Genomic DNA, 23,845 nt, shown 5'->3' on the forward strand with positions numbered 1-23,845 from the left:
GATTTTAAAGGCTCTACTTTAGAAAATTATACCATCTTGCTTTGGGTTCTGCTCTGTTTTGTCTCTAATGACTTTGCTCTGTAAGTTCGAAAGTCTTAGATCATAGGGGAACTGATGTCTGGTATCCTGAGTTATATTATAAACTTTGAAACTGACTTACTCCATAGTTTTTATCATAGCTTGTCTGGTGAAAAGAATGTGAGGGTAGGAGTCAGGAAACTTGGGTTCTAGGCCCTGCTCTGCCTGGGATTAACCTGCTTTGAGACTTTGGGAAAGATACTTAGCTTCTCAGGGGCTCAATATCCTCATTTGCAAAATAGGGTTCATTATTTCTTCTACCTATATCCTTAGATAGTGGATCACTGACTGATCTGAATGTCTTATAGCTATCCTAGCACTTCGTATAGTTCTTGAAAGATAGGAAGCACTTTGTAAATAATAGTAAGAATGAATCTCTTAGTGCTTTCCCCACTAAGAGAAAAAAAATACAGTTTTCCACAGTTGAGGCAAGTCAATGAAAGGTTGTTTTCTCTATCATGAAGATCACTTGGTAAAATTCACTTGGTAAAATCACTGTAAATCGCTTAGTACAAAGATTCTAGCAAAATGAAATATAGCTACACTCTAAACTCTCCTAGTGGGGTGCAGAAATGATTTTGTGTGTAATGTCTTCTGTAAAATTTGCCATAGTAGGATTTAGGTAGTGAACAACAATAAATAGATAATATTGCTGATTTTCATAAGCAAAAACTTCAGGAAAATGTGAAAAGTGTGTTTTCTACCTTATTAATGCTAAATTAGGCATATGAGGTAGGGCATTTTCATCAATATCCATCTACAGTTCCATGCAATTATTGTATTGATTTCAATGTAATATTGTGAGAACTTTCTCATTTACTTCAGATTGATCATTTAACTGAGCATTGATTTTGCTCTCAGACCTTATCAGAATTAATTTCCTATTTAGACAACAGTTTAAAATCTGTACCTTTAGACATGATATAGGTAAGAAAATTAATGGTAACAACTGTAATAATTGTTACCTGCTTTCTAAATGCCAAGCAGTGGACTATGTTCTGATACAAATACAGTATAAGCAGATCAGAATATAAGCAGGGAAGCAGTAGGCCTAGTGGAAAGGGCATAGGCCTAAGAGTCAGAGGCCCTGGGTTCTAATCCTGGATCAACCACTAGTCTGCTGTGTGACTTTGGGCAAATTTCTTTGCTTCTCTATGCCTCAGTTACGTCATCTGTAATAATAGTGGTAATAACAGCAATACTTGTGGTATTTGTTAAGTGCTATGTGGCAAGCACTGTACTAAGCACTGTGGTAGATACAAGTTAAACAGGTCCCACATGGGGCTCAGAGTCTAAGTAGGAGGGAGAACAGGTATGGGACCCCCACTTTGTAGTTGAGAAAACTGAGGCACAGAGAAGCAGCATGATCTAGTGGATAGTCTGCTGTGTGACCTTGGGCAAGTCACTTAACATCTCTGTGTCTCTGTTGCCTCATCTGTAAAATGGGGATTAAGACTGTGAGCCCCCTCTGGGCTGTGGACTGAGTCCAACATGATTAGCTTGCATCTACCCCACCACTTAGTACGGTTTAAGTGTACAGTAATGACTTAACAAATACCATTAAAAAAAAGAAATAAAAAGAGAAGTGTAAGTGATATGTCTGAGATCACACAGAAGAAAAGTGACAGAACAGAGAATAAAACCTAGGTCATCTGACTCCCTGTCCTGTGCTCTTTCCATTATGATTTCGACAGATGTTTCACACCGCATCTGTAAAAACTTAAAAAGAAAAGACCTGTAGAAAGAGGATGAAGGTTGTGAGCCCCATGTGGGACATGGACTGTGTCCAACTTGAGTAGGATGTATCTATCTCAGTGCCTGACACATAGTAAGAGCTTAACAAATACCATAAAAAAAGTGGCACAATTCCAGTTCCACATTGGGTTCGCAGTCTAAGGGGAAGGGAGAAATAGGTATTGAATCCCCATTTTACAGATGGGGAAACTCAGGCACAAAGAAATTAGGTGACCTGACCAAGGTCACTCAGCAGGCAAGTGATAGACGTGGGATTAGCACAGTGCTCTGCACGCAGTAAGCGCTCAATAAATATGATTGAATGAAATTAGAATCCAGGTCCTCTGATTTCTAGGCTTGTGTTCTTTCCAATAAACCATGTTGCTTCTAAGGAATCTGTTTATGCTAAATTGATAAAATCAGAGCTTTCAAATACTATATTGTCTTCACAACAAGACAGATTGTTAACTCTAAAGAGCCAGCTGAGTAGGGGTTTTGTTTTTATCTTTGTCCCTGTCTGGGTGACGTGAACTTGGAAGGAATGAGGAGCAATTGATATTAATGCATCTGTCCCATTATTTCCCATCTGCCTGACTTGTGGAATCTAAGAGCTCTTACCGATTAGCCTTGGATTGTCAGCAAGACTCATGCCATTCAATCTATTTGCCAGATAGGAATTTTTCTTCTCTTGCTGATAAATCCAACAGATTTAGCAATGAAGCTTCAATGCCACCATCCAGTACGATGTCATTCTTTTTTATTGAACTGGTTTTATATCCGGCTTGAACTTTTCTTTTTATAGCTACAGGTTCATTTTCCCAATTTCACCTCCATCTAGGTCAAATTTCTCATTCTTTTCACCACCAGGAACAATGTCTTTCTTTGCAGCACACTCTCTAGGACAGTGCCAGGGGCACTCCTTCATATTTGCTCAGGAGTGGCTAAATCCTCATGGCTAGGGGAGGCCTTAACTGCTCCATCTTGAAACTTCATTCCAGCAGACACCCATCAGCCTAATGCATCCTGTCCGGGCTCTGTTTGGTCAATCAATCGAGCCACCCATTGATTCAAAGACCTACTGTTTGCAGCTCACTGGGCCAAGTGCTCCCGGAAGTAACAATAGAGGTAGAAGACCTAATTCCTTTAATAATAATAATAATAATGGCATTTGTTAAGTGCTTACCATGTGCAAAGTGCTGTTCTAAATGCTGTGGAGGATACAAGGTGATCAGGTTGTCTGACATGGGGATCACAGTCTAACCTCCATTTTACAGATGAGGTAACTGAGACAAAGAGATGTTAAGTGACTTGCCCAAAGTCACACAGCTGACAATTGGCAGAGCCGGGATTTGAACCTCTGACTCCAAAGCTCGGGTTCTTTCCATTGAGCCATGCCTTTCTCTGAGGGGGTAACAATCTAACAGGGGGAAAGGGCACAGGTAGAAAATAATTCACTAATAGGACAGTGCCTCTCCTAATAATAATTATTATTATTATATTTGTTAAGCACTTGCTATGCGCCAAACACTGTGCTAAGCACTGGGTGCATACAAACAAACCAGGTTAGACACACTCCCTGTCCCACGTGGGGCTCACAATCTTAATCTTCATTTTATAGATGAGGTAACTGAGACACAGAGAAGTGAAGTGACTTACCCAAGGTCATACAGCTGACAAGTGGCAGAGTCAGGATTAGAACCCATGACCTTCTGACGCACGGGCTCTGGCTCTATCCACTACACCATGCTGCTTCTCCTATGAATTAATGTCTTTCCACGGCAGGAGACTTTGCATACGTCAATAAAACAAATTTATGCCACTGAGAGATATTATCCCTTTACAGTTACCCATGATGGAAAGGTTTAAGCCAAAGTGTCAGACAAAGTTAATTCATCTGTGCTGGGCAGCAGTGGCATGTTTAAGGCTCAAAGATGGGTGATCAAGTGGTTAAAATGTTGATCAAGGACAACGGCAAAGACTAAAGTTTCTACTTCGCAGAAGAAGGCAATAATAAACCACTTATGTATTTTTGACCAAGAAAATTACATGGATATGCACACCAGAGAGACTCTGAAGATAGGATGTTCTGGAGGGAATATATCCATAGGGTCGCTGTGAAAAAGAAACAACTCGACGGCACATGAAAAAGGAGAGCACAGATCGGAACCGATGCGGAGAAACAGAAGTAGAAACCTGCTACTGTTTCTCACATGAGTCTGCTTTCCTCTCCCAGTTAGTCTACTGGAGTACATTCCTTGTCACTTCACCATACCAACTTCCCTTTCATAGTTTTCCCCCATTTTTGTACTCCTGGAGTGCTCTTGATGCCATGTGTGTTTATAAATCAATAGCTGTAATGGTCAGATGATGGTGTCTACCCTACCTCTCCTACACAACTCCAAAACTGTGAGAGCTCAGTGTGCAAAAGAAAAGAAAAGAAAAAAGACAGATGTAAGTCAGGCTGCTAAGTAAGACGTGCAGCCTGGGAGGAACATCCCTTAAGCAAAATGAGTATCAAGGAAAGTTCAAGGTAAAGTTAAATGCTCACAACTGTCAGGATGCTGCCAAAAGAGACAACAAAAATGATGAGAACCAGAATGGATGATTAGAAATGGTCCTAATTTCCCTCCCTGGCAGCTTTCATGGGGATTTTCATACTTCTTTATAGGCAAAGGGAGGAAAGTTATACCTCCAGATCCTTCCTGAATGAGCTCTAAATAATAATGTTTTGTTTTAATAGGATAGTTTTCATCTTCAGAATGCTTTTCCAAAATTAAATAATTGTCCCATTATATGGGTGAAAATCACCTAAGCACTTAGATGCTCACGATCAGTTACAGTACCCATTAATATATTTTGCATATACTATCAATTTCTCCTATCACTAATGCGTTTGCATCTGCCTATCCCACTAGAATTCAGTCTCCTCGAGGATAAGGTATGATGTCTACCAATTGTCTTCTATGATCCTAATGCATTCAGTAAATACTGCCGATCGATTGATTGATTGATTGACCTTGGGTACAGACAGATTTCAGACAGACAGCCATCTTTGTAGCCACCCCTCAAGCGATTGAGACACTGAACAGAAGAGAACTCTGTGGGCAGGAGAGCTAGTGTTTTTCCCAAGCTGACACTTAAAAAATCAATCAATGAATCAATTACTGGTATTTATTGGGTGCTTACTACATGCAGAGCACGGTACTAAAAGCTACAACAGAATTAGCAGTCACGTTTCCTACCCATAACAAGTTTACAGTCTAGTATCATTCTTTTCATTCATTCATTCATTCATTCATATTTATTGAGCGCTTACTGTGTGCAGAGCACTGTACTAAGCGCTTGGGAAGTACAAGTTGGCAACATATAGAGGCGGTCCCTACCCAACAGCGGGCTCACAGTCTAGAAGGGGGAGACAGACAACAAAACATATTAACAAAATAAAATAAATGGAATAAATATGTACAAGTAAAATAGAGTAATAAATATGTACAAACACATATACATATATACATATTCATTCAATCATATTTATTGAGCACTTACTGTGTGCAGAGCACTGTACTAAGCAGTTGGAAAATACAATTCTGCAACCTGTTAGGATATTCTGCTCTAAAATTAGAGTCCACTGTAATTTTCATTTCCTACTGCACCTTATTCAGGTACCTTATTCACCATCTTTTAAGAAATGATTTTAATTCTACTTTCTACAATTCATTTAAAATATTTGAATTAAACAAAAATAAATTCCGTACAGGCACAGTAAAGTCCAAACATCTTTTCACAAATCTTCTCTTTTCAGCATGGAATAGTTAACATATTTTCAAATCAGATCGTTCAACTGCTGTCTTCTCATCAAGTAGAAGAAGCATGGCATAGTGGATAGAGCACGGGCCTGCGAGTCAGAAGGTCATGGATTCTAATTCCGGCTCTGCCGCTTGTCTGCTGTGTGACCTTGGACATGTCACTTCACTTCTCTGGGCCTCAGGTACCTCATCTGTAAAATGGGGATTGAGACTGGTAGCCGCATGTGGGACAGAGACTGTGTCCAGCCCGATTTGCTTGTATCCACTCCAGTGCTTAGTACAGCGCCTGGCACATTGTTAAGAGCTTAACAAATACTATAATCACAATAATAAAAGTAGCTAATGATTTATACAAAGCAAATGATTGTATTTTATGGAAATAATACCTCCTGTAAGACATACTTTTAAAAGGGTTCCAGATATTACAATTATTGATTAACAATAAATAAGTTTTGGCTTTTAACAATGAGGACCATTTCTGGGGAATCTAAGAATCTATCAATGTTCCCTGTATCCTGTAGTTTTAAATTTTAGGTAATTGCCTTAACTGTCGGAACATATAGTGAATTTATTTTTCCTTATGCCCTGAAAAGGAAGGAATTTTTTATAGTATTTGTTAGGTGTTTACTATGTGCCAGGCACTGTACTAAGCACTGCGATAAATACAAGATAATCAGGTTGGACACAGTCAATGGCCCACATGGGGCTCACTCAGTCTCCATTTTATAGATGAGGTAACCGACTCACAGAGTAGTTAAGTGACTTGCCCAAGGTCACACAGCAGACAAGTGTGAGAGCTGGGATTAGAGCCCAGGTCTTCTGACACCCAGGCCTGTGCTCTTTCCACTAGGCCATGCTAAGGATTCTATCTGAATTTAAAGTGGAAACTTATTTCAGTGTCATTCCCTGCGTAGTTATGCTTTATTTTGATTACACTGTAATTATGAACATAGAGTTCCCATGGATTTAAAGTTGTGATTACAGTGTTCTTTTTACACTTCAATTGTGTTAATACTGCTTTACCGAGTGAAAGACATAATTTCTTACACACTTCGTGAGCAAAGCACTATTGGTTGAGTTGCACCCTGAAGCGATATTCTCATCATCAGTAGAATTTATGTATGAAATGCTTGAGAAGTGGCTGATATTACACCTTACACACAACCCTTCACTGTCATATTATACTGCAGAGGCACCAACTCCAGATTGTGAGTCGAAGGAGGACTTGCGCCCTGTAGAACTGGAGTGAAGCCATTAGTAAAAACATCTTCCTTGGCCCTGCAGCCTAGCAGCAGTGAATAAACCCCAAGTTTGCTAAATGTGGGAGAGCAGGTCTCAACTGGGATCATGTCACAGTCTGGGGACTTCTCTTGATCCTAGTTCCTCTGAAACCAGAACAGGTTTGAATGTTTAAAATGCATACTGGGCCAGGCTAGAGCTGAATTTTATTGCTGTTCCAGTCAGCTCCAATCACAGTCTCAACTGGCTCAAATCATGGACAAACCCACATGACTGGCCCAGCTGGTGATTGCAGGAGGTGTGGATGGCCCAACTGCATCTCCATCTACTTCTCACCAACCCAAAAAGAAGATCAAGCTAGTCCTATTTCTGTGGCGGTCCTAGTGGAGATTTTTCTGGACTTGTTAGCCCTGTGTTACATAAACTTCCACAACTTCACTTCTTTCTCTAAGTATGAATCATTTCCTTTGCATCATCAACCCAAAATTGCTTATGTGCGCCAAAAAGCGAATTGCGTAGGATAGCAAGTGTCACAAGATACTGGAGAATTGACTGGGGTACTTGGTGCTTCATCTTGTCTTAAGCTGTTGAGTCGTTTCCGACCCATAGTGACACCACGGAGACTTCTCTCCCAGAACTCCCCACTCTCCATCTGCAATCATTCTGGTAGTGTATCCATAGAGCTTTCTTGGTAAAAATACAGAAGTGGTTTATCACTGCCACCTTCCGCGCAGTAACTCCAGTCTCCACTGTCGACTCTCTCCCATGCTGCTGCTGCCCAGCATGGGTGAGTTTTGACTTATAACAGATTGCCTTCTGCTCGCTAGCCACTGCCCAAGCTAGGACTGGAATGGGTAGGCCTCTGCTTCACTCTCCCTCCCATAGCCGAGACTGGTAGGGTACTGGAAACTCTCCAGGTGTGATCCTGAGAGGGACTTGGTGCTTTGCGGGTAGGGAAATTAGATCTGTCAGTCTCTTCCATCTCCCTACTTGTCAAACTGAATCTAATTTCCTCACCCTAGTGAGTTTCTATCCTGGGGTCCAGAGGCGTGGGGACGAGGGTCTAAGAATCTGGATAGAGAGTGGACTGATTGGGCTGGATCCTTTCCTTTCCCCCTTTCAGCACTGCTTTAATCATGTCTCACCAGAAATACCACCACCACTTTGATCTAGATCTTGGGCCTGTGCCCTAGTCTTCCAGTATCCCGAGTGGGCAAAAAGTTAGAGAGCTAGAATCTCAGGTAGGAGAGAGGGATCAGGCCTAATCTGTCCCCCATTCCCTATTAGTGGATTTCCCAGACTCTGGATCCCACTTTCTATGGCTCAGGTCCAGTGAGTCGGATGCTGGGTAGAGAAGGGATAGCAGAACATAAGACTTGGTTAATTCCCTCCGTTCCACATCCTTCTGGACCGTAGACTCTGACCCTACCTCCTTCCCCTCCCCACAGCACCTGTGTCTATGTTTGCACAGATTTATTACTCTATTTATTTTACTTGTACATATTTACTGTTCGATTTATTTTGTTAATGATGTGCATTTAGCTTTAGTTCTATTAGTTCTGACGACTTGACACACATCCACATGTTTTGTTTTGTTGTCTGTCTCCCCCTTTTAGACTGTGAACCCGTTGTTGGGTAGGGACCGTCTCTATATGTTGCCAACTTGTACTTCCCAAGCGCTTAGTACAGTGCTCTGCATACAGTAAGTGCTCAATAAATACTGATGAATGAATGAATGAATGAATGAATGAATGAATGAACCTCTGAATCCCAGAGAGGACAAGGAGACTAATGAGCCAAGTGTCCTGGAGCTAAAGGCCTCATCTAATAGTGAATAGGTCATGATAGATAATGATCTAGAAGTTGTGCAACAACTAAGAGCGTTAGCTATGATACAGACTCTTCTTTGTTCTTCAACGACTATTTTTTGGCTAGTGCCTACTAAAGAAAATTGTCTGGGAAGATGTTTCTTAAAATCTGTTTGGAGTTATTTCTACTTTGGAAAGATGTTTCTTTGTAAAATCTATTTGGATTTATTTGTAATTTTTTACCAATGACAGTGACTCTTATTTATCGTACTTCATATGGAAAATTCATTCACAAGGTTTATTTCTCTCTTTTTCTTCAGTTACTTACAAGTCTTCTTTAGATGCTTTTATTTCCAGTACAACAAGTAACATAAACTCAGTTGTTCTGGCACGAAGAGAAAAATCAAAGAAACATCTTAAAACTACATCATTCAACATTGCCCAGGGCATTCATGCTTTTGATTATCATTCTGGACTCAATTTAATTGGTATGTACAAAAAAAAGATCACCAATTTAGGTAAAGTTGCCAATTGTACAGATGTGTATTGTGCGGAACTACATTTGTATGCAGGAGATCTCTTCACTCTGTTTCTATACTACTAAAGTGATAGGTAACACTCCAGAATTTCAGATTATCTTCAATCAGAATGTTTAATGATGATGTGTACCTATATAAAGGAAAAATACGTGGTAAAAATGCGAAGATGCTTTAATGATTCATTTAATGATAATAATAAAACTAGTGGAAGTGTAAAATACTACCGGGAAGAAGGATAAGTTAGAGCTTTGTCAGTTTAATCTCACTTCCAAACACTGAAAAAATTTATTGATAAAATAAAGTATGTATTTTTAATTAAAATGTATTTCCTAAGCAGACAAAATATGGAAAAGTTTTTATGACCTTTCAGAATGCATACTATGTCGTTTTCTCTAGGTATCCATGGAAATGCTAGCCACATATTAAAAAATGAGTACATATTTATTTTAAATATTTTTCAATGAAATAGTTCATTTTAGCCCAGGATATCCAACATCCTTACACGAGGTTCACTTACTTAAGATTCAAAGTGAAATATTCAGGTAATCACACGTTAAAACAATTCTGTTTGCACAAAAAAGAGTCTCTAAGACATCTGAAAGGTGTACACTTTCCGAAGATTCTGGGTTAATGTCTGAAGTTTCCACAAACTTCCCATGTGGTCCCAAATCTGCTCTCCAACCCCTGAGCCATATGTTGTTACTACATATGATTAGATTTGGGGTTGGGAAGTGGCATGGCTTGGTGGATAGAGCACGGGATGTAGAGTCGAAAGGACCTGGGTTCTAATCCCAGCTCTGCAATTTGTCTGCTGTGTGACCTTGGGCAAGTCACTTGACTTCTCTAGGCCTCAGTTACCTCATCTGTAAAATGGGGATTAAAAGTATGAGCCCCATATGGGACAGGGACTGTGTCCAACCTGATTAACCTGCATCTACTTAGAGCCATAACTATTATTAGTGCAGAATTTGAATCGCAGTCCCAGAGAATTTTATCTGGATGATTAAAACTATGCTTTGTCTTCTGTTGTTCAGATTTCAGGCCCAAAACATTCGAAATTCTTCATTTAATTGAAAGTAAATTTCTTAGGTCTCAATCAGTGTAGTAGAAATACACGATAGTTGTGACCAGAGGGTACTTTTTGACTTTCTTCCTGACACCTGTCTACATGTTTTGTTGTCTGTCTTCCCCTTCTAGACTGTGAGCCCATTGTTGGGTAGGAACCGTCTCCATATATTGCCAATTTGTACTTCCCAAGTGCTTAGCACAGTGCTCTGCACACAGTAAGCACTCAATAAATACGATTGAATGAATGAATGAATGCTAATGTTCTCACATAGAGGTAGCTTATGTTAGAAAGCCAGGGACTGTGGGTGTGCTCGTCCCTTCAAGATGCATGGTACATTCCAGCGAGTCAATGGAGAATCAATCAATTAATCGATTTACTGAGTGCAGAGTAGTGTACTAAGCACTTGAGAGAGTACAGTCTAACAGAGTTGTTGGTCATGTTTCCTGCCCATAACAAGCTTCCAGTGTTGAATGATCTTGTGATGCTGCAGCATTGTCTGGACCATTGAGCAAGGGCCAGGTGCAATCCGCTCTCCGTACCACCAAGGCTATTTCCCCAGGGAGAAAATGATTCTATTTTCTTACAAGTCACTGAACTTTGAACTAAACTAATTTAAAATACTAATAATTCACGATAATAATGATAATGATGAATTATTATTGCTCTAAGAAAGCAAGGACAGAAATAATACAGAAAATTAAATCTGAATTATTTCTTGGGTTGTTTCTCTTCAAGACAGTTGGAATGAACAAATCAGAGGTCCTACTCCCTTCACTCCCAAAGTCAGTGTAGACCAGCGACTCTTCAAGAGCTGGGAATTTCTCCTTCCCAAACCTTCTGCCAACAGCATGGTCTAGTGGCAAGAACATGGGCCTGGGAGTTGGAGGACTTGGGTTCTAATCCTGACACCTCACTCAGTTCCCTCATCTATAAAATGGGGATGAAGACTGTGAGCCCTACGTGGGAGTGGGACCATGTCCAACCCGATTATCTTGTTTCTACCCCTGTGCTTAGTACAGTGCCTGGCACATAGTGAACACAACAAATATGAGAATAAAAGTCCACAATTAATTAATGCATTCATTAAGCACTTACTATGTACAATCAATCAATCAATCATTTATTGAGCACTTACTGTGTGCAGAGCACTGTACTAAGCGCTTGGGAAGTACTAGGTACTGTACTAAGTGCTGGGGTAGATACAAGCTAATCAGGTTGAACACAGTCCCTGTCCCACATAGGGCTCACAGTCTTCATCCCTATTTTACAGGTGAGGGAACTGAGACACAGAGAAGTTAAGTGACTTACCCAAGGTCATCCAGAAGACAAGTGGCAGAGGCAATATTAGCACCCAGATAGGCCTGTGGTCTATCTACTAGGTCTCACTGCTTCTCACTTGGTAAAGACCCAAATGCATAAATGCACTTCACTTCTCTGGGTAAAATTGAGTCTGTGAGCCCATCATGGGACTGGGACTATGTCCAACCCAATTTTGCCTGGATCCACCCCAGGGCTTAGTACAGTGCTGGGCACATGATAAGTGCTTAGTAAATACCACTATTATTATTATTACTACAGGAACTTAAACCTGAGGCTGTTTTCCTGAGCCCATGTCCACTCGTGGGCTGTTTCCCTCTAGGGTTCACTTACAAAATGGTCTGCCCAGGAGAGCCCCGTTGACTAGGCAATGGAGTGAGTTTCTGAAGAGCAGAGAGGTGTGAACCAAGGAAACTTCTAGGAAAATGATCTGATCTGCGGGTAAAGATTGAAGAAAGGAAAGGTTGGAGGCAGGGAGGTCAACGAGTAGGATGATGCAGTGATATTATGGAGAGATAGTTTGAACCAAGATGATGACCATTTGTCCAAAGGATAAGGTAGATTCTTGAAATATGGTGGAGAAAGTAATGGGAGGATGTAAGGGTTAAAAAATGACATTATAGCGGTAGCATTTGCTGAGCACACACTTGGTGCAATGCACTATATAATAATAATAATGATACTGATGACAGTTGTTAAGCACTTACTATGTGTGAAGCACTGTTCTAAGCACTGGGGGGGATACAAGGTGATCAAAGTGTCCCACATGGGGCTCACAGTTTTAATCCCCATTTTACAGATGAAGGAGCTGAGGCCCAGAGATGTTAAGTGACTTGCCCAAAGTCACAGAGCTGACAAGTGGCAGAGCTGGGATTAGAACCCATGACCTCTGGCTCCCAAGCCCATGCTCTTTCCACTGAGCCACACTGCTACTCTATATTAGGAGCCTGGGAACTCCAGAGTAAGGAAGTGACACATTCCCTGACTGTGAAGGGTTCATATGCTAATTGGAAAGACAGACATAATAGTGATAATAATAAAATGATAGTATTTCAATCAATCAATCAATCAATCGTATTTATTGAGCGCTTACTATGTGCAGAGCACTGTACTAAGCGCTTGGGAAGTACAAATTGGCATCACATAGAGACAGTCCCTACCCGATAGTGGGCTCACAGTCTAAAAGGGGGAGACAGAGAACAGAACCAAACATACCAACAAAATAAAATAAGTAGGATAGAAATGTACAAGTAAAATAAATAAATAAATAAATAAACAGAGTAATAAATATGTACAACCATATATACATATATACAGGTGCTGTGGGGAGGGGAAGGTGGTAAGGCGGGGGGATGGAGAGGGGGACGAGGGGGAGAGGAAAGAAGGGGCTCAATCTGGGAAGGCCTCCTGGAGGAGGTGAGCTCTCAGCAGGGCCTTGAAGGGAGGAAGAGAGCTAGCTTGGCGGATGGGCAGAGGGAGGGCATTCCAGGCCCGGGGGATGACGTGGGCCGGGGGTCGATGGCGGGACAGGCGAGAGCGAGGTACAGTGAGGAGATTAGTGGTGGAGGAGCGGAGGGTGCGGGCTGGGCTGTAGAAGGAGAGAAGGGAGGTGAGGTAGGAGGGGGCGAGGTGATGGACAGCCTTGAAGCCCAGGGTGAGGAGTTTCTGCCTGATGCGCAGATTGATCGGTAGCCATTGGAGGTTTTTGAGGAGGGGAGTGATATGTCCAGAGCGTTTCTGGACAAAGATAATCCGGGCAGCAGCATGAAGTATGGATTGAAGTGGAGAGAGACACGAGGATGGGAGATCAGAGAGAAGGCTAGTGCAGTAGTCCAGACGGGATAGGATGAGAGCTTGAATTAGCAGGGTAGCGGTTTGGATGGAGAGGAAAGGGCGGATCTTGGCAATGTTGGCAATGTCTTTACAGTATATAAATACTGTATTTGTTGAACACTTACTATATGCTAGGCACTGTACTAAGTGCTGGGGTTGATACAAGTAAATAGAGTTGGACACAGTCCCTGTCCCATGTAGGGCTCCCAGTCTTAGTTCCCATTTTATAGATGAGGTAACTGAGACCCAGAGAAGTGAAGTGACTTGCCCACGGTCACACTGCAGACAGGTGGCAGAGCTGGGATTAGAACCCATGACCTTCTGACTCCACAGCTCATGCTCTATCCACATTGCCATGCTGCTTCTCCAATATTTACAATTAGAGAAAGCAAAGTAAATACAAGGCAGACATATATACACGAGTGTTAAGAGGGTGTGGATGAGTTCGTAAGTAGTAGACCTGACTGTAAAGACCATATGGATGTTGGTTGGGAAGTGAATGGTGGAAAGCTTGTTGGAGGAGGGATGAAAGGTGGGATTTCAATGTGGGGCAAGCAGTGGGCTTTCTGATGTTGGGAGGGAAGGGAGTTCTAAACAAGAAGAATATACTGAGCAAGGGGACAGAGGTGGGAGAGTCAGATTAAGGTACTGGTGGAAGTTTGGCTTGGGAGAAATCAAGGTAGCGAGTTGTGAAACAGAGGAAGGAAAGAGCAGATAGATTGGGAGGTACCAGATGGTGGAGAGTCTTGATGCCAATTGTGAGGAGTTTGTGTTTGATGTGAAGAAACATATGGAGCCAGTTGAGGATTTTGAGGAGAGGCTAATGAAATAGTCTCACTATGGCAAGATAACAGCTGGTACTGGGTGGTAGCAGTTGGCGCAGAGAGGAAGGAACAGATGTTATGCAGGAAAAACAGTGGAGGAGGAGTGGATGTGAGAGTGGAATGAGAGTGAAGGGTTAAGAATGACACCAAGAAGCAGCGTGGCTCAGTGGAAAGAGCCCGGGCTTGGGAGTCCTAGGTCATGGGTTCTAACCCCAGCTCTGCCACTTGTCAGCTGTGTGACTTTGGGCAAATTACTTAACTTCTCTGGGCCTCAGCTTACCTCATCTGTAAAATGGGGATTAAGATTGTGAGCCCCACGTGGGACAACCTTGATTACCTTGTATCCCCCCTCCCCATCACTTAGAACAGTGCTAGGCACATAGTAAGCGCTTGACAAATGCCAACATTATTATTGTTATTATTACCAAGCTTGAGGGCTTCTGAAATGGTGAAGGTGGTGGTGTTTTTCGAATGAGATGGGTAAGTTGTGAGAGAAGTGGATTTAAGGAGAATGATGAGCACTTTGGGTTTTGTCATGTTGAGTTTGAAGTGCTTGGTAGGACCACCATGGGAAGATGTCCTGAGACATGAGGAGAGGGGAACTTGCAGGATAAATGAGAGGTCAGGGTTACAGAGCTAGATTTGGGAGTCGTCTGCACAGTGGTGGTACCTGAAGCCAGGCTAGCAGAGGAGCTCCACAAGAGAGGGAGTTTAATAATAATAATAATGATGGCATTTATTAAGTACTCACTATGTGCAAAGCACTGTTCTAAGTGCTGGGAAGGTTACAAGGTGATCAGGTTGTTCCACGGGGGGCTCACAGTCTTACTCCCCATTTTCCAGGTGAGGTAACTGAGGCATAGAGAAGTTAAGTGACTTGCCCAAAGTCACACAGCTGACAACTGGCAGAGCCGGGGCTTGAACTCATGATCTCTAACTCCAAAGCCCGGGCTCTTTCCACTGAGACACGAGTTTAGCATTTATAGTATCTAAAACAGAGCCTTGGTGGTGCAGAGGGAAGTATAAGATTGCCACAGAGGGGGCAGGATTCTGGAATGGGGAAGATTCATTCATTCCATAGTATTTGTTGAGCACTTACTGTGTGCAGAGCACTGTACTAAGCGCTTGGGAAGTACAAGTCGGCAACATATAGAGACGGTCCCTACCCAACAATGGGTTCACGGTCTAGAAGGGGGAGACAGACAACAAAACAAAACATGTGGACAAGTGTCAAATCATCAGAACAAATGAAGTTGGTGGTAAGGCTGGCAGAGATGAGGAAGTTAGAAGGAAAATTGGGTTTGGGAGGAAAAGATGAGAAGTCCAGTGAGGTGTATTCATTTGAAGATACCAGCTGGACATCCAAGTGGAGATTGCAGAAAATGTGAGATGTTGGGCAATCTTAGGTAATCAACAGTCATCCAAAATGTCTTGATACGTGAAAACCATGAGTTGCATGACTTTTCTGAATTCATCTCTCTTTGCAAATCCCACTAGCAACAGCTGGCATTAATCATAGAGTTTGTCTGTGGAATCCTTATCTGGTAACTAAACCTGTCGGAATCCTCCAGGGCCATTCAGCAAGTGTAATTGCCGTTCAGTTCATTGCTGAAAGAAAACACCTTTTAAGCTTCTCCAAAGATAAAGTAAGTACAGAAATTATTTATTTTTACGTTGAATATTACCTTTCATTAACACCCTAAAATTTCATGACCAATTAGTTGAATCATAAAAATATTGTGGTGAAATATTTAATATCTTCATGGTATTTGAGTGCTTACTGTGTGCTGAGGACTGTACTAAGCATCTGTGAGAGTAATAATAATAATGATGGCATTTATTAAGCACTTACTATGTGCAAAGCACTGTTCTAAGCGCTGGGAAGGTTACAAAGTGATCAGGTTGTTCCATGGGGGGCTCACAGTCTTAATCCCCATTTTACAGATGAGGTAACTGACGTACAGAGAAGTTAAGTGACTTTCCCAAAGTCACACAGCTGATGACTGGCAGAGATGGGATTTAAACGCATGACATCTGACTCCAAAGCCCATGCTCTTTTCCACTGAGCCATGTTCCCTGCCCACAAGAAGCTGACAATGTAGCGGGGGAGACAGACATTAAAATAAATTATGGATATCTACGTAAGTGCTGTGGGGCTGAGGGCAGGGTGAGTAGCAAGTGCTTAAAGCATACAGATTCAAATGCATAGATGACACAGAAGAGAGAAGGAGTAGGGAAAATGAAGTTAGGGAAGACCTCTTGGATGAGATGTAATCTTAATAAGGCTTTGAAGGTGGGGAGAGTAGTGGTCTGTTGTATAATAATAATAATAATAATAACGGTATTTGTTAAGAGCTTAGTATGTGCCAAGCACTGTTCTAAGTGCTGGGGTAGATACAGGTAATCAGGTTGTCTCACGGCGGGCTCACAGTCTTAATCCCCATTTTCCAGATTAGGTAAATGAGGTACAGAGAAGTTAAGTGATGTGCCCAAAGTCACACAGCTGATAAGTGCAGAGCTGGAATTAGAACTCATGACCTCTGACTCCCAAGCCTGTGCTCTTTCCACTAAGCCACACTGCTTCACATTGAAGCAGTATATGAATGGGGTGGGAGTTTTCATTGTTAAATATACTCAGTCTCCCACTGACTCTGTGGCTCACCATGTTCACTCATTCTTCCTTGTTCATTTCCTTCCCTTCCACTCAGCCTATTGCCCCCAATACACATCCTTGGACTCCAGCATTCAGGTTTCTACAAATATGTGCCTACACAATGACAGAAACCTAATTGCCACAGTTGATACCTATCTTGGAAATCTGGAGCTAGAAGGAGATGCCATGTCAAGTGTTTAGAAGATCAGAGAAAGTAAAATGACATTTTTGTTTGAGTTCCCAGTTGGCTTCCAGTCTGCGTATTAATGAGCCTATTTATTAAGTGCGTACTCTGAGCCAAGCACTGTGTGAAAGTAATCAAACTGAACACGATTCCTGTCCCTCATGGGGCTACCAATCAATCAATCAATCAATCAATCGTATTTATTGAGTGCTTACTGTGTGCAGAGCACTGTACTAAGCGCTTGGGAAGTACAAGTTGGCAATAACTTGTATAAGGAGCGGGGAGGGAGGTATCTTATCCCTATTAAACACGAAACACACTGTGAGAAGTAGTGTGGCTCAGTGGAAAGAGCATGAGCTTGAGTGTCAGAGGTCATGCGTTCTAATTCTGGCTCCACCGCTTATCATTCATTCATTCATTCAATCGTATTTATTGAGTGCTTACTGTGTGCAGAACACTGTACTAAGCGCTTGGGAAGTACAAGGCAGCAACATAAAGAGACAGTCCCTACCCAAGTCTAGAAGGGGGAGACAGACAACGAAACAAAACATGTAGACAGGTGTCAAAATCGTCAGGACAAATAGAATTAAAGCTATATGCACATCATTAACAAAATAAATAGAATATGTACAAGTAAAATCTGTGTGACTTTGGACAACTTCTCTGTGCCTCAGTTACCTCTTCTGTAAAATGGAGATTAATCAATCAATCAATCATATTTATTGAGCGCTTACTGTGTGCAGAGCACTGTACTAAGCGCTTGGGGAGTACAAGACGGCAACATATAGAGACAGTCCCTACCCAACAGTGGGCTCACAGTCTAAAAGGGGGAGACAGAGAACAAAACCAAACATACTAACAAAATAAAATAAATAGAATAGATATATACAAGTAAAATAAATAAATAAATAGAGTAATAAATATGTACAAACATATATACATATATACAGGTGCTGTGGGGAAGGGAAGTAGGTAAGATGGGGGGATGGAGAGGGGGACGAGGGGGAGAGGAAGGAAGGGGCTCAGTCTGGGAAGGCCTCCTGGAGGAGGTGAGCTCTCAGTAGGGCTTTGAAGGGAGGAAGAGAGCTAGCTTGGCGGATGGGCAGAGGGAGGGCATTCCAGGCCCGGAGGAGGACGTGGGCCGGGGGTCGATGGCGGGACAGGCGAGAATGAGGCACAGTGAGGAGATTAGTGGCAGATGAGTGGAGGGTGCGGGGTGGGCTGTAGAAGGAGAGAAGGGAGGTGAGGTAGGAGGGGGCGAGGGGATGGATGGACAGCCTGGAAGCCCAGGGTGAGGAGTTTCTGCCTGATGTGCAGATTGATTGGTAGCCACTGGAGATTTTTGAGGAGGGGAGTAACATGCCCAGAGCGCTTCTGGACAAAGACAATCCAGGCAGCAGCATGAAGTATGGATTGAAGTGGGGAGAGACATGAGGATGGGAGATCAGAGAGAGAGAGAGAGAAGGCTGATACAGTAGTCCAGACGGGATAGGATGAGAGCTTGAACGAGATTAAGACTGTGAGTCCCACGTGGGACAACGTGATTACCTTGTATCTACCTCAGCACTTAGAACAGTGTTTGGCGCATAATAAGAGCTTAAATATCATCATTGTCTTCACACAACACAATCGTGTCAAAGGAGGACTCAGTGACTTCACCAAGGTTACAGGGCAACAAGTGGCAAAGCCAGGCCTAGAACCTGAACCTCCTACTCTCTATCCACCAGGCAATACTACCTCCCCATCATATAACTGACCAAGGTTCAGGGATCCAGTGAGGAACCCGAGGACCTGCCATTCATTCCTATGTTGCCAGTCTCAGTCTAAATGCCCATATTTCTTTTTCTGACTCCCGTCCTCACCTCAGAATCCCCTGCCCTGCCCAGATATCATGGGTTTCTACAGATAGAAGATTTTAGTGGGCAGGCAGAATGTGAAGTCATATGTAGCATGATGGCTCCCAGAAAGTAGAATACCCCTGAGTTCATGGAAGGCTTAATCTGGCACCGAAACTCGTATTTATTGGCGATATGAGTGCAAATGCATCTTATATTTAAAGCACAGAACTGGGAGTCAGTAGACCTTGGTTTGAGTCCCAGCTCTGCTACTCAGCATCTGTGTGACCTTGGCCAAGTCATTTAAATTCTCTGGGCCTCAGTTTCCTCATCTGGGAAATGGGGATAATCTATCAATCAATCAATGGTACTTATTGAGCATTTACCATTTGCAGAGCATTGTACTAATTGCTTGGAGCTGAGTAGGTAGGTACATTCCCTTCTCATAGTGAGCTTACAGTATAGAAGGGGAGTCAGACATTAATAAAAATAAATTATTTAAGGTTATGTACATAAGGGCTGTGGGGCTGAAGGTGGATGAATTCCAAATGTCCAAGAGGTACATGTCCGAATGCATAGAGAAGCAGCGTGGCTCAGTGGAAAGAGCCCAGGTTTTGGAGTCAGAGGTCATGGGTTCGAATCCTGGCTCTGCCAATTGTCAGCTGTGTGACTTTGGGCAAGTCACTTCACTTCTCTGTGCCTCAGTTAACCTCATCTGTAAAATGGGGATTAAGACTGTGAGCCTCATGTGGGACAACCTGATCACCTTGTAACCTCCCCAGTGCTTAGAACAGTGCTTTGCCCATAGTAAGCGCTTAATAAATGCTATCATTATTATTATTATTATTATTATTATTATTATTATTATGATAGGTGACACAGAAATGAAAGGGAGTTAGGGAAAAGAGGGCTTAATGGGGGAAGACCTCTTGGAGGAGACGTGAACTTAATAAGCTTTGAATAAGATAGATTGTGAGTCTCATAATCTTTACCTGAACCCCTTAGCACCTTGTAAACACTTAATAAATACCATAATTATAATTACATTTAGTGGGAAAGTTAGTTATCTTGACAAACAACTAATTGTGAATAACCATTTAAGACCTTCCTGGTTATTTTAGAAGAAGTTTCATTCTTGTGATTTTGATTTGATTTCTCCACCATTAGTGCTTAGTACAGTGCTCTGCATACAGTAAGCGCTCAATAAATATAATTGAATGAATGAATGAATGGTAAAACATGATACTGTCCTTGGGATTGCTATTAATTAATTTCTCTTCCCAAGCCATTTGGTCTTCAGAGGAACAACAAATGTTTCCCAATCAAGTTTACGCTCTCATTTATTAAAAGAAAATTATTTCAGGTACTTAAAGGGTTAGTTTGGGGGTAGAGGAAAAGAAACTAAAATCATATTTAGCAATTGATTTAGCCAATAGTTATCAGCAATAGAAAATGGACATCAACTTGAATCTCAGATGGAGGGTTTAATCCGTATCTGAGTAATGTTCTTAAGTATAAATATGGGCATTATGTGTACGTGCATATGTTAATGTTCAGAATTATGTATGTGTGTGTATTTATGTGTGTGTATATACATATACATATATAATTCCAAACATTTAAGGTGATAGTCCATTCAAAGAGAATCTTCTAAATGAAACTCATTAATGATGTTTCCCATGAAGCTGGGTGTTTCTACTTAGGAGTTGTCTTGTCTTATCATCATCATCATCAATCGTATTTATTGAGCGCTTACTATGTGCAGAGCACTGTACTAAGCGTTTGGGAAGTACAAATTGGCAACATATAGAGACAGTCCCTACCCAACAGTGGGCTCACAGTCTAAAAGGGGGAGACAGAGAACAAAACCAAAGATACTAACAAAATAAAATAAATAGAATAGATATGTACAAATAAAATAAATAAATTTATTTATTTATAAATATGTAGGTCTTATGCTGTTGTCTTACACTGTTGAGTCATTTTTGACCCATAGCGACACAACGGACGCATCTCTCCCAGAACACCCCGCTCTCCATCTTCAGTCGTTCTGGTAGTGTATCCATAGAGTTTTCTTGGTAAAAATATGGAAGTGGTTTACCACTGCCACCTTCCGCACAGTAAACACGAGTCTCCTCCGTCGACTCTCTCCCCTGCCGCTACTGCCCAGCATGGGTGAGTTTTGACTTGTAGCAGATTGCCTTCCACTCACTAGCCACTGGCCAAACTAGGAATGGAATGGGTAGGCTTCTGCTTGACTCTCCGTCCTATAGCCGAGACCAGTAGAGTACTGGAAACTCTCCTTGTACGACCCTGAGAGGGGACTACTTTCATTCATTCATTCGATTGTATTTATTGAGCGCAAGGATCCAAAAAAGTGGAATAGCTCTCACTTCAAGCTTTTCAGGGTTCAGTTCCTTAATAATGTTGGTATATACTCTGCGTCAGACAAAATTTACTTTGTGTCAATACAAAATAATCAGATTGGAATGCAGTAACTGTCCTATCTGAGGCTCACAGTCTAAGAGGAAGAGAGAACAGATATTTTTGTAACCCTTTTGCATATCAGGAAACTGAGGCCCAGAGAAATTCAGTGACTTGCCTAAGGTCATAGCAGGCACGTGATGCAGCCTGAACTAGAACCTGAGTCTCCTGAATCCCAGCCTCATGTTCTTTCCACTACATCATGCAAATTCTAGTTCTCCAAATTCAGCTGTGTGGTTCTCATAATGTTAGTCCACCATCCATAAAGATTTACTTTCTTGAACTGATTTCATGGGGCTTTATCAATCAATCAATCAATCAATCAATCCTATTTATAGAGTGCTTACTGTGTGCAGAGCACTGCACTAAGCACTTGGGAAGTACAAGTTGGCAACATATACAGTCCCTACCCAACAGTGGGCTCACAGTCTAGAAGGGGGAGACAGAGAACAAAACCAAACATATTAACAAAATAAAATAAATAGAATAGATATGTACAAGTAAAATAAATAGAGTAATCATCATCATCATCATCATCAATTGTATTTATTGAGCGCTTACTATGTGCAGAGCACTGTACTAAGAGCTTGGGAAGTACAAATTGGCAACATATACAGTCCCTACCCAACACTGGGCTCACAGTCTAAAAGGGGGAGACAGAGAACAAAACCAAACATACTAACAAAATAAAATAAATAGAATAGATATGTACAAGTAAAATAAATGAATAAATAAATAGAGTAATAAATATGTTCAAACATATATACATATATACAGGTGCTGTGGGGAAGGGAAGGAGGTTAGATGGTGGGGATGGAGAGGGGGGTTGAGGGGGAGAGGAAGGAAGGGGCTCAGGCTGGGAAGGCCTCCTGGAGGCCTTTACCCCTCATCCAGAATTAGAACACTGTCTTTCTGGTCAAAATCTATATGTATTTCTAGACATATATACAACATTGGTTTTCTGGCCAAGAGATTCTATTTCTGCCAAATTTTTCAGGCATTATTTTTGGGACAGGGTTCAGTTCCATTCCTGTCTCAGCAAATGGGTTTTTTAGCAGTCCAAACCAGTTCAGAGTCCAGCCCAATCTGCTTCCCAGGCAGTACCCACAAGGCAAGCTGAAATAAATGGCTTTTTGTCAAGGTGTAAAGGTGCTCCTCTAATGCTAACCTAATTGTACCTTGATTTCAGCTGTCTTGCCACCTTCCTCTCGCCCATGTCCTGCCTTTGGCCTCGAATGCCCTCCGTCCTCATATCCGACAGGCATATACTCTTCCCCACTTCAAAGCCTTATTGAAGGCACATCTGTCCCCCAAGAGGCCTTCCCTGACCAACCCCTGCTTTCCTCTTCTCCCCCTCCCTTCTGCATTACCCTGACTCGCTTCCTTTATTCATCCCCTTTCCAGCCCCCCGACATTTATGTACATATCTGTAATCTATTTCTTTATGAGAAGCAGCATGATTTAGTGGAAAGAGCACAGGCTTGGGCATCAGAGGTTGTGGATTCTAATCCCAGCTCTGCCAGGTGTCTCCTGTGTGACCTTGGGCAAGGCACTTAACTTCTCTGGCCCTCAGTTACCTCATCTGTAAAGTGGGGATTCAGACTATGAGCCCAACATGTGACAACCTGCTTACCTTGTATCTCCCTCAGGGCTTAGAACAGTTCTTGGCACATAGCAAGTGCTTAACAAATACCATAATAAGCAGTGTGGTTCAGTGGAAAGATCATGGGCTTGGGAGTCAGAGGTTCATGGGTTCTAATCCCGGCTCTGCCACTTGTCAGCTGTGTGACTTTGGGCAAGTCACTTAACTTCTCTGGGCCTCAGTTACCTCATCTGTAAAATGGGGATTAAGACTGTGAGCCCCGTGTGGGACAACCTGATCACCTCGTAACCCCCCCCCCCCACTGCTTAGGACAGTGCTTCACACATAGGAAGTGCTAAACAAATACCATAATTAATTAATTAATTAATTAATTATTATTATAGTAATGTCTCGCTCCCCTCCTCTAGACTGCAAGCTCCATGTGGTCAGAGGAATATGTCTGTTGATTGTTATACTGTACTCTCTCACTTAGTACAGTGCTCTGCACACAGTAAGCTCTCAGTAAATGTGATTGAGGGACTGGTGGTGGTGAAGGAAGAGGAAATGGAGGGTGGATAAGTTGCTTGTGGAACTACTCTGGTTCAATTTCCTGGCTAGTACCCTGAAAGCAGTGGTGGCAGAGTCACTGCAGTCATGATACTGCAAGGAAAACAAGTTGTCAAGGAGTGAATTAAAACTTTGTTCTGATTTTTTTCAATCACTAGGGAAGCAGCGTGACCAAGTCAGAAGGCTGTGGGTTTTAATTCCAGCTCCGCTATTTGTCTGCTATATGACTTTGGACAAGTCACTTCACTTCTGTAAACTGGAGATTTATACTGTGAGACCCATGTGGGACATGG

The 23,845-nt window shown here is 42.0% G+C and overlaps 1 protein-coding gene and 2 non-coding genes across 3 annotated transcripts in view; 1 reads left to right on the forward strand and 2 right to left on the reverse strand.

Moving 5' to 3' along the window:
• Positions 1 to 23,845, forward strand: part of WDR49 (WD repeat domain 49) — a 195,608-nt gene that overhangs the window by 68,234 nt on the left and 103,529 nt on the right. Inside the window, exons 5-6 of the mRNA XM_038750316.1 lie at positions 8,986 to 9,153; positions 15,745 to 15,893. Of these exons, the coding sequence (XP_038606244.1) occupies positions 8,986 to 9,153; positions 15,745 to 15,893 (317 nt within the window). The remainder of the gene's footprint in view (positions 1 to 8,985; positions 9,154 to 15,744; positions 15,894 to 23,845) is intronic.
• Positions 7,655 to 7,792, reverse strand: LOC119935660. The gene has a single exon (XR_005453406.1). It is a non-coding gene; the product is annotated as a small nucleolar RNA SNORA7 (small nucleolar RNA).
• LOC119935464 lies at positions 21,105 to 21,242 on the reverse strand. The gene has a single exon (XR_005453349.1). It is a non-coding gene; the product is annotated as a small nucleolar RNA SNORA7 (small nucleolar RNA).

The sequence above is a fragment of the Tachyglossus aculeatus genome, chromosome 1 (genome assembly GCF_015852505.1).
Source record: "Tachyglossus aculeatus isolate mTacAcu1 chromosome 1, mTacAcu1.pri, whole genome shotgun sequence".
NCBI lineage: Eukaryota > Metazoa > Chordata > Mammalia > Monotremata > Tachyglossidae > Tachyglossus > Tachyglossus aculeatus.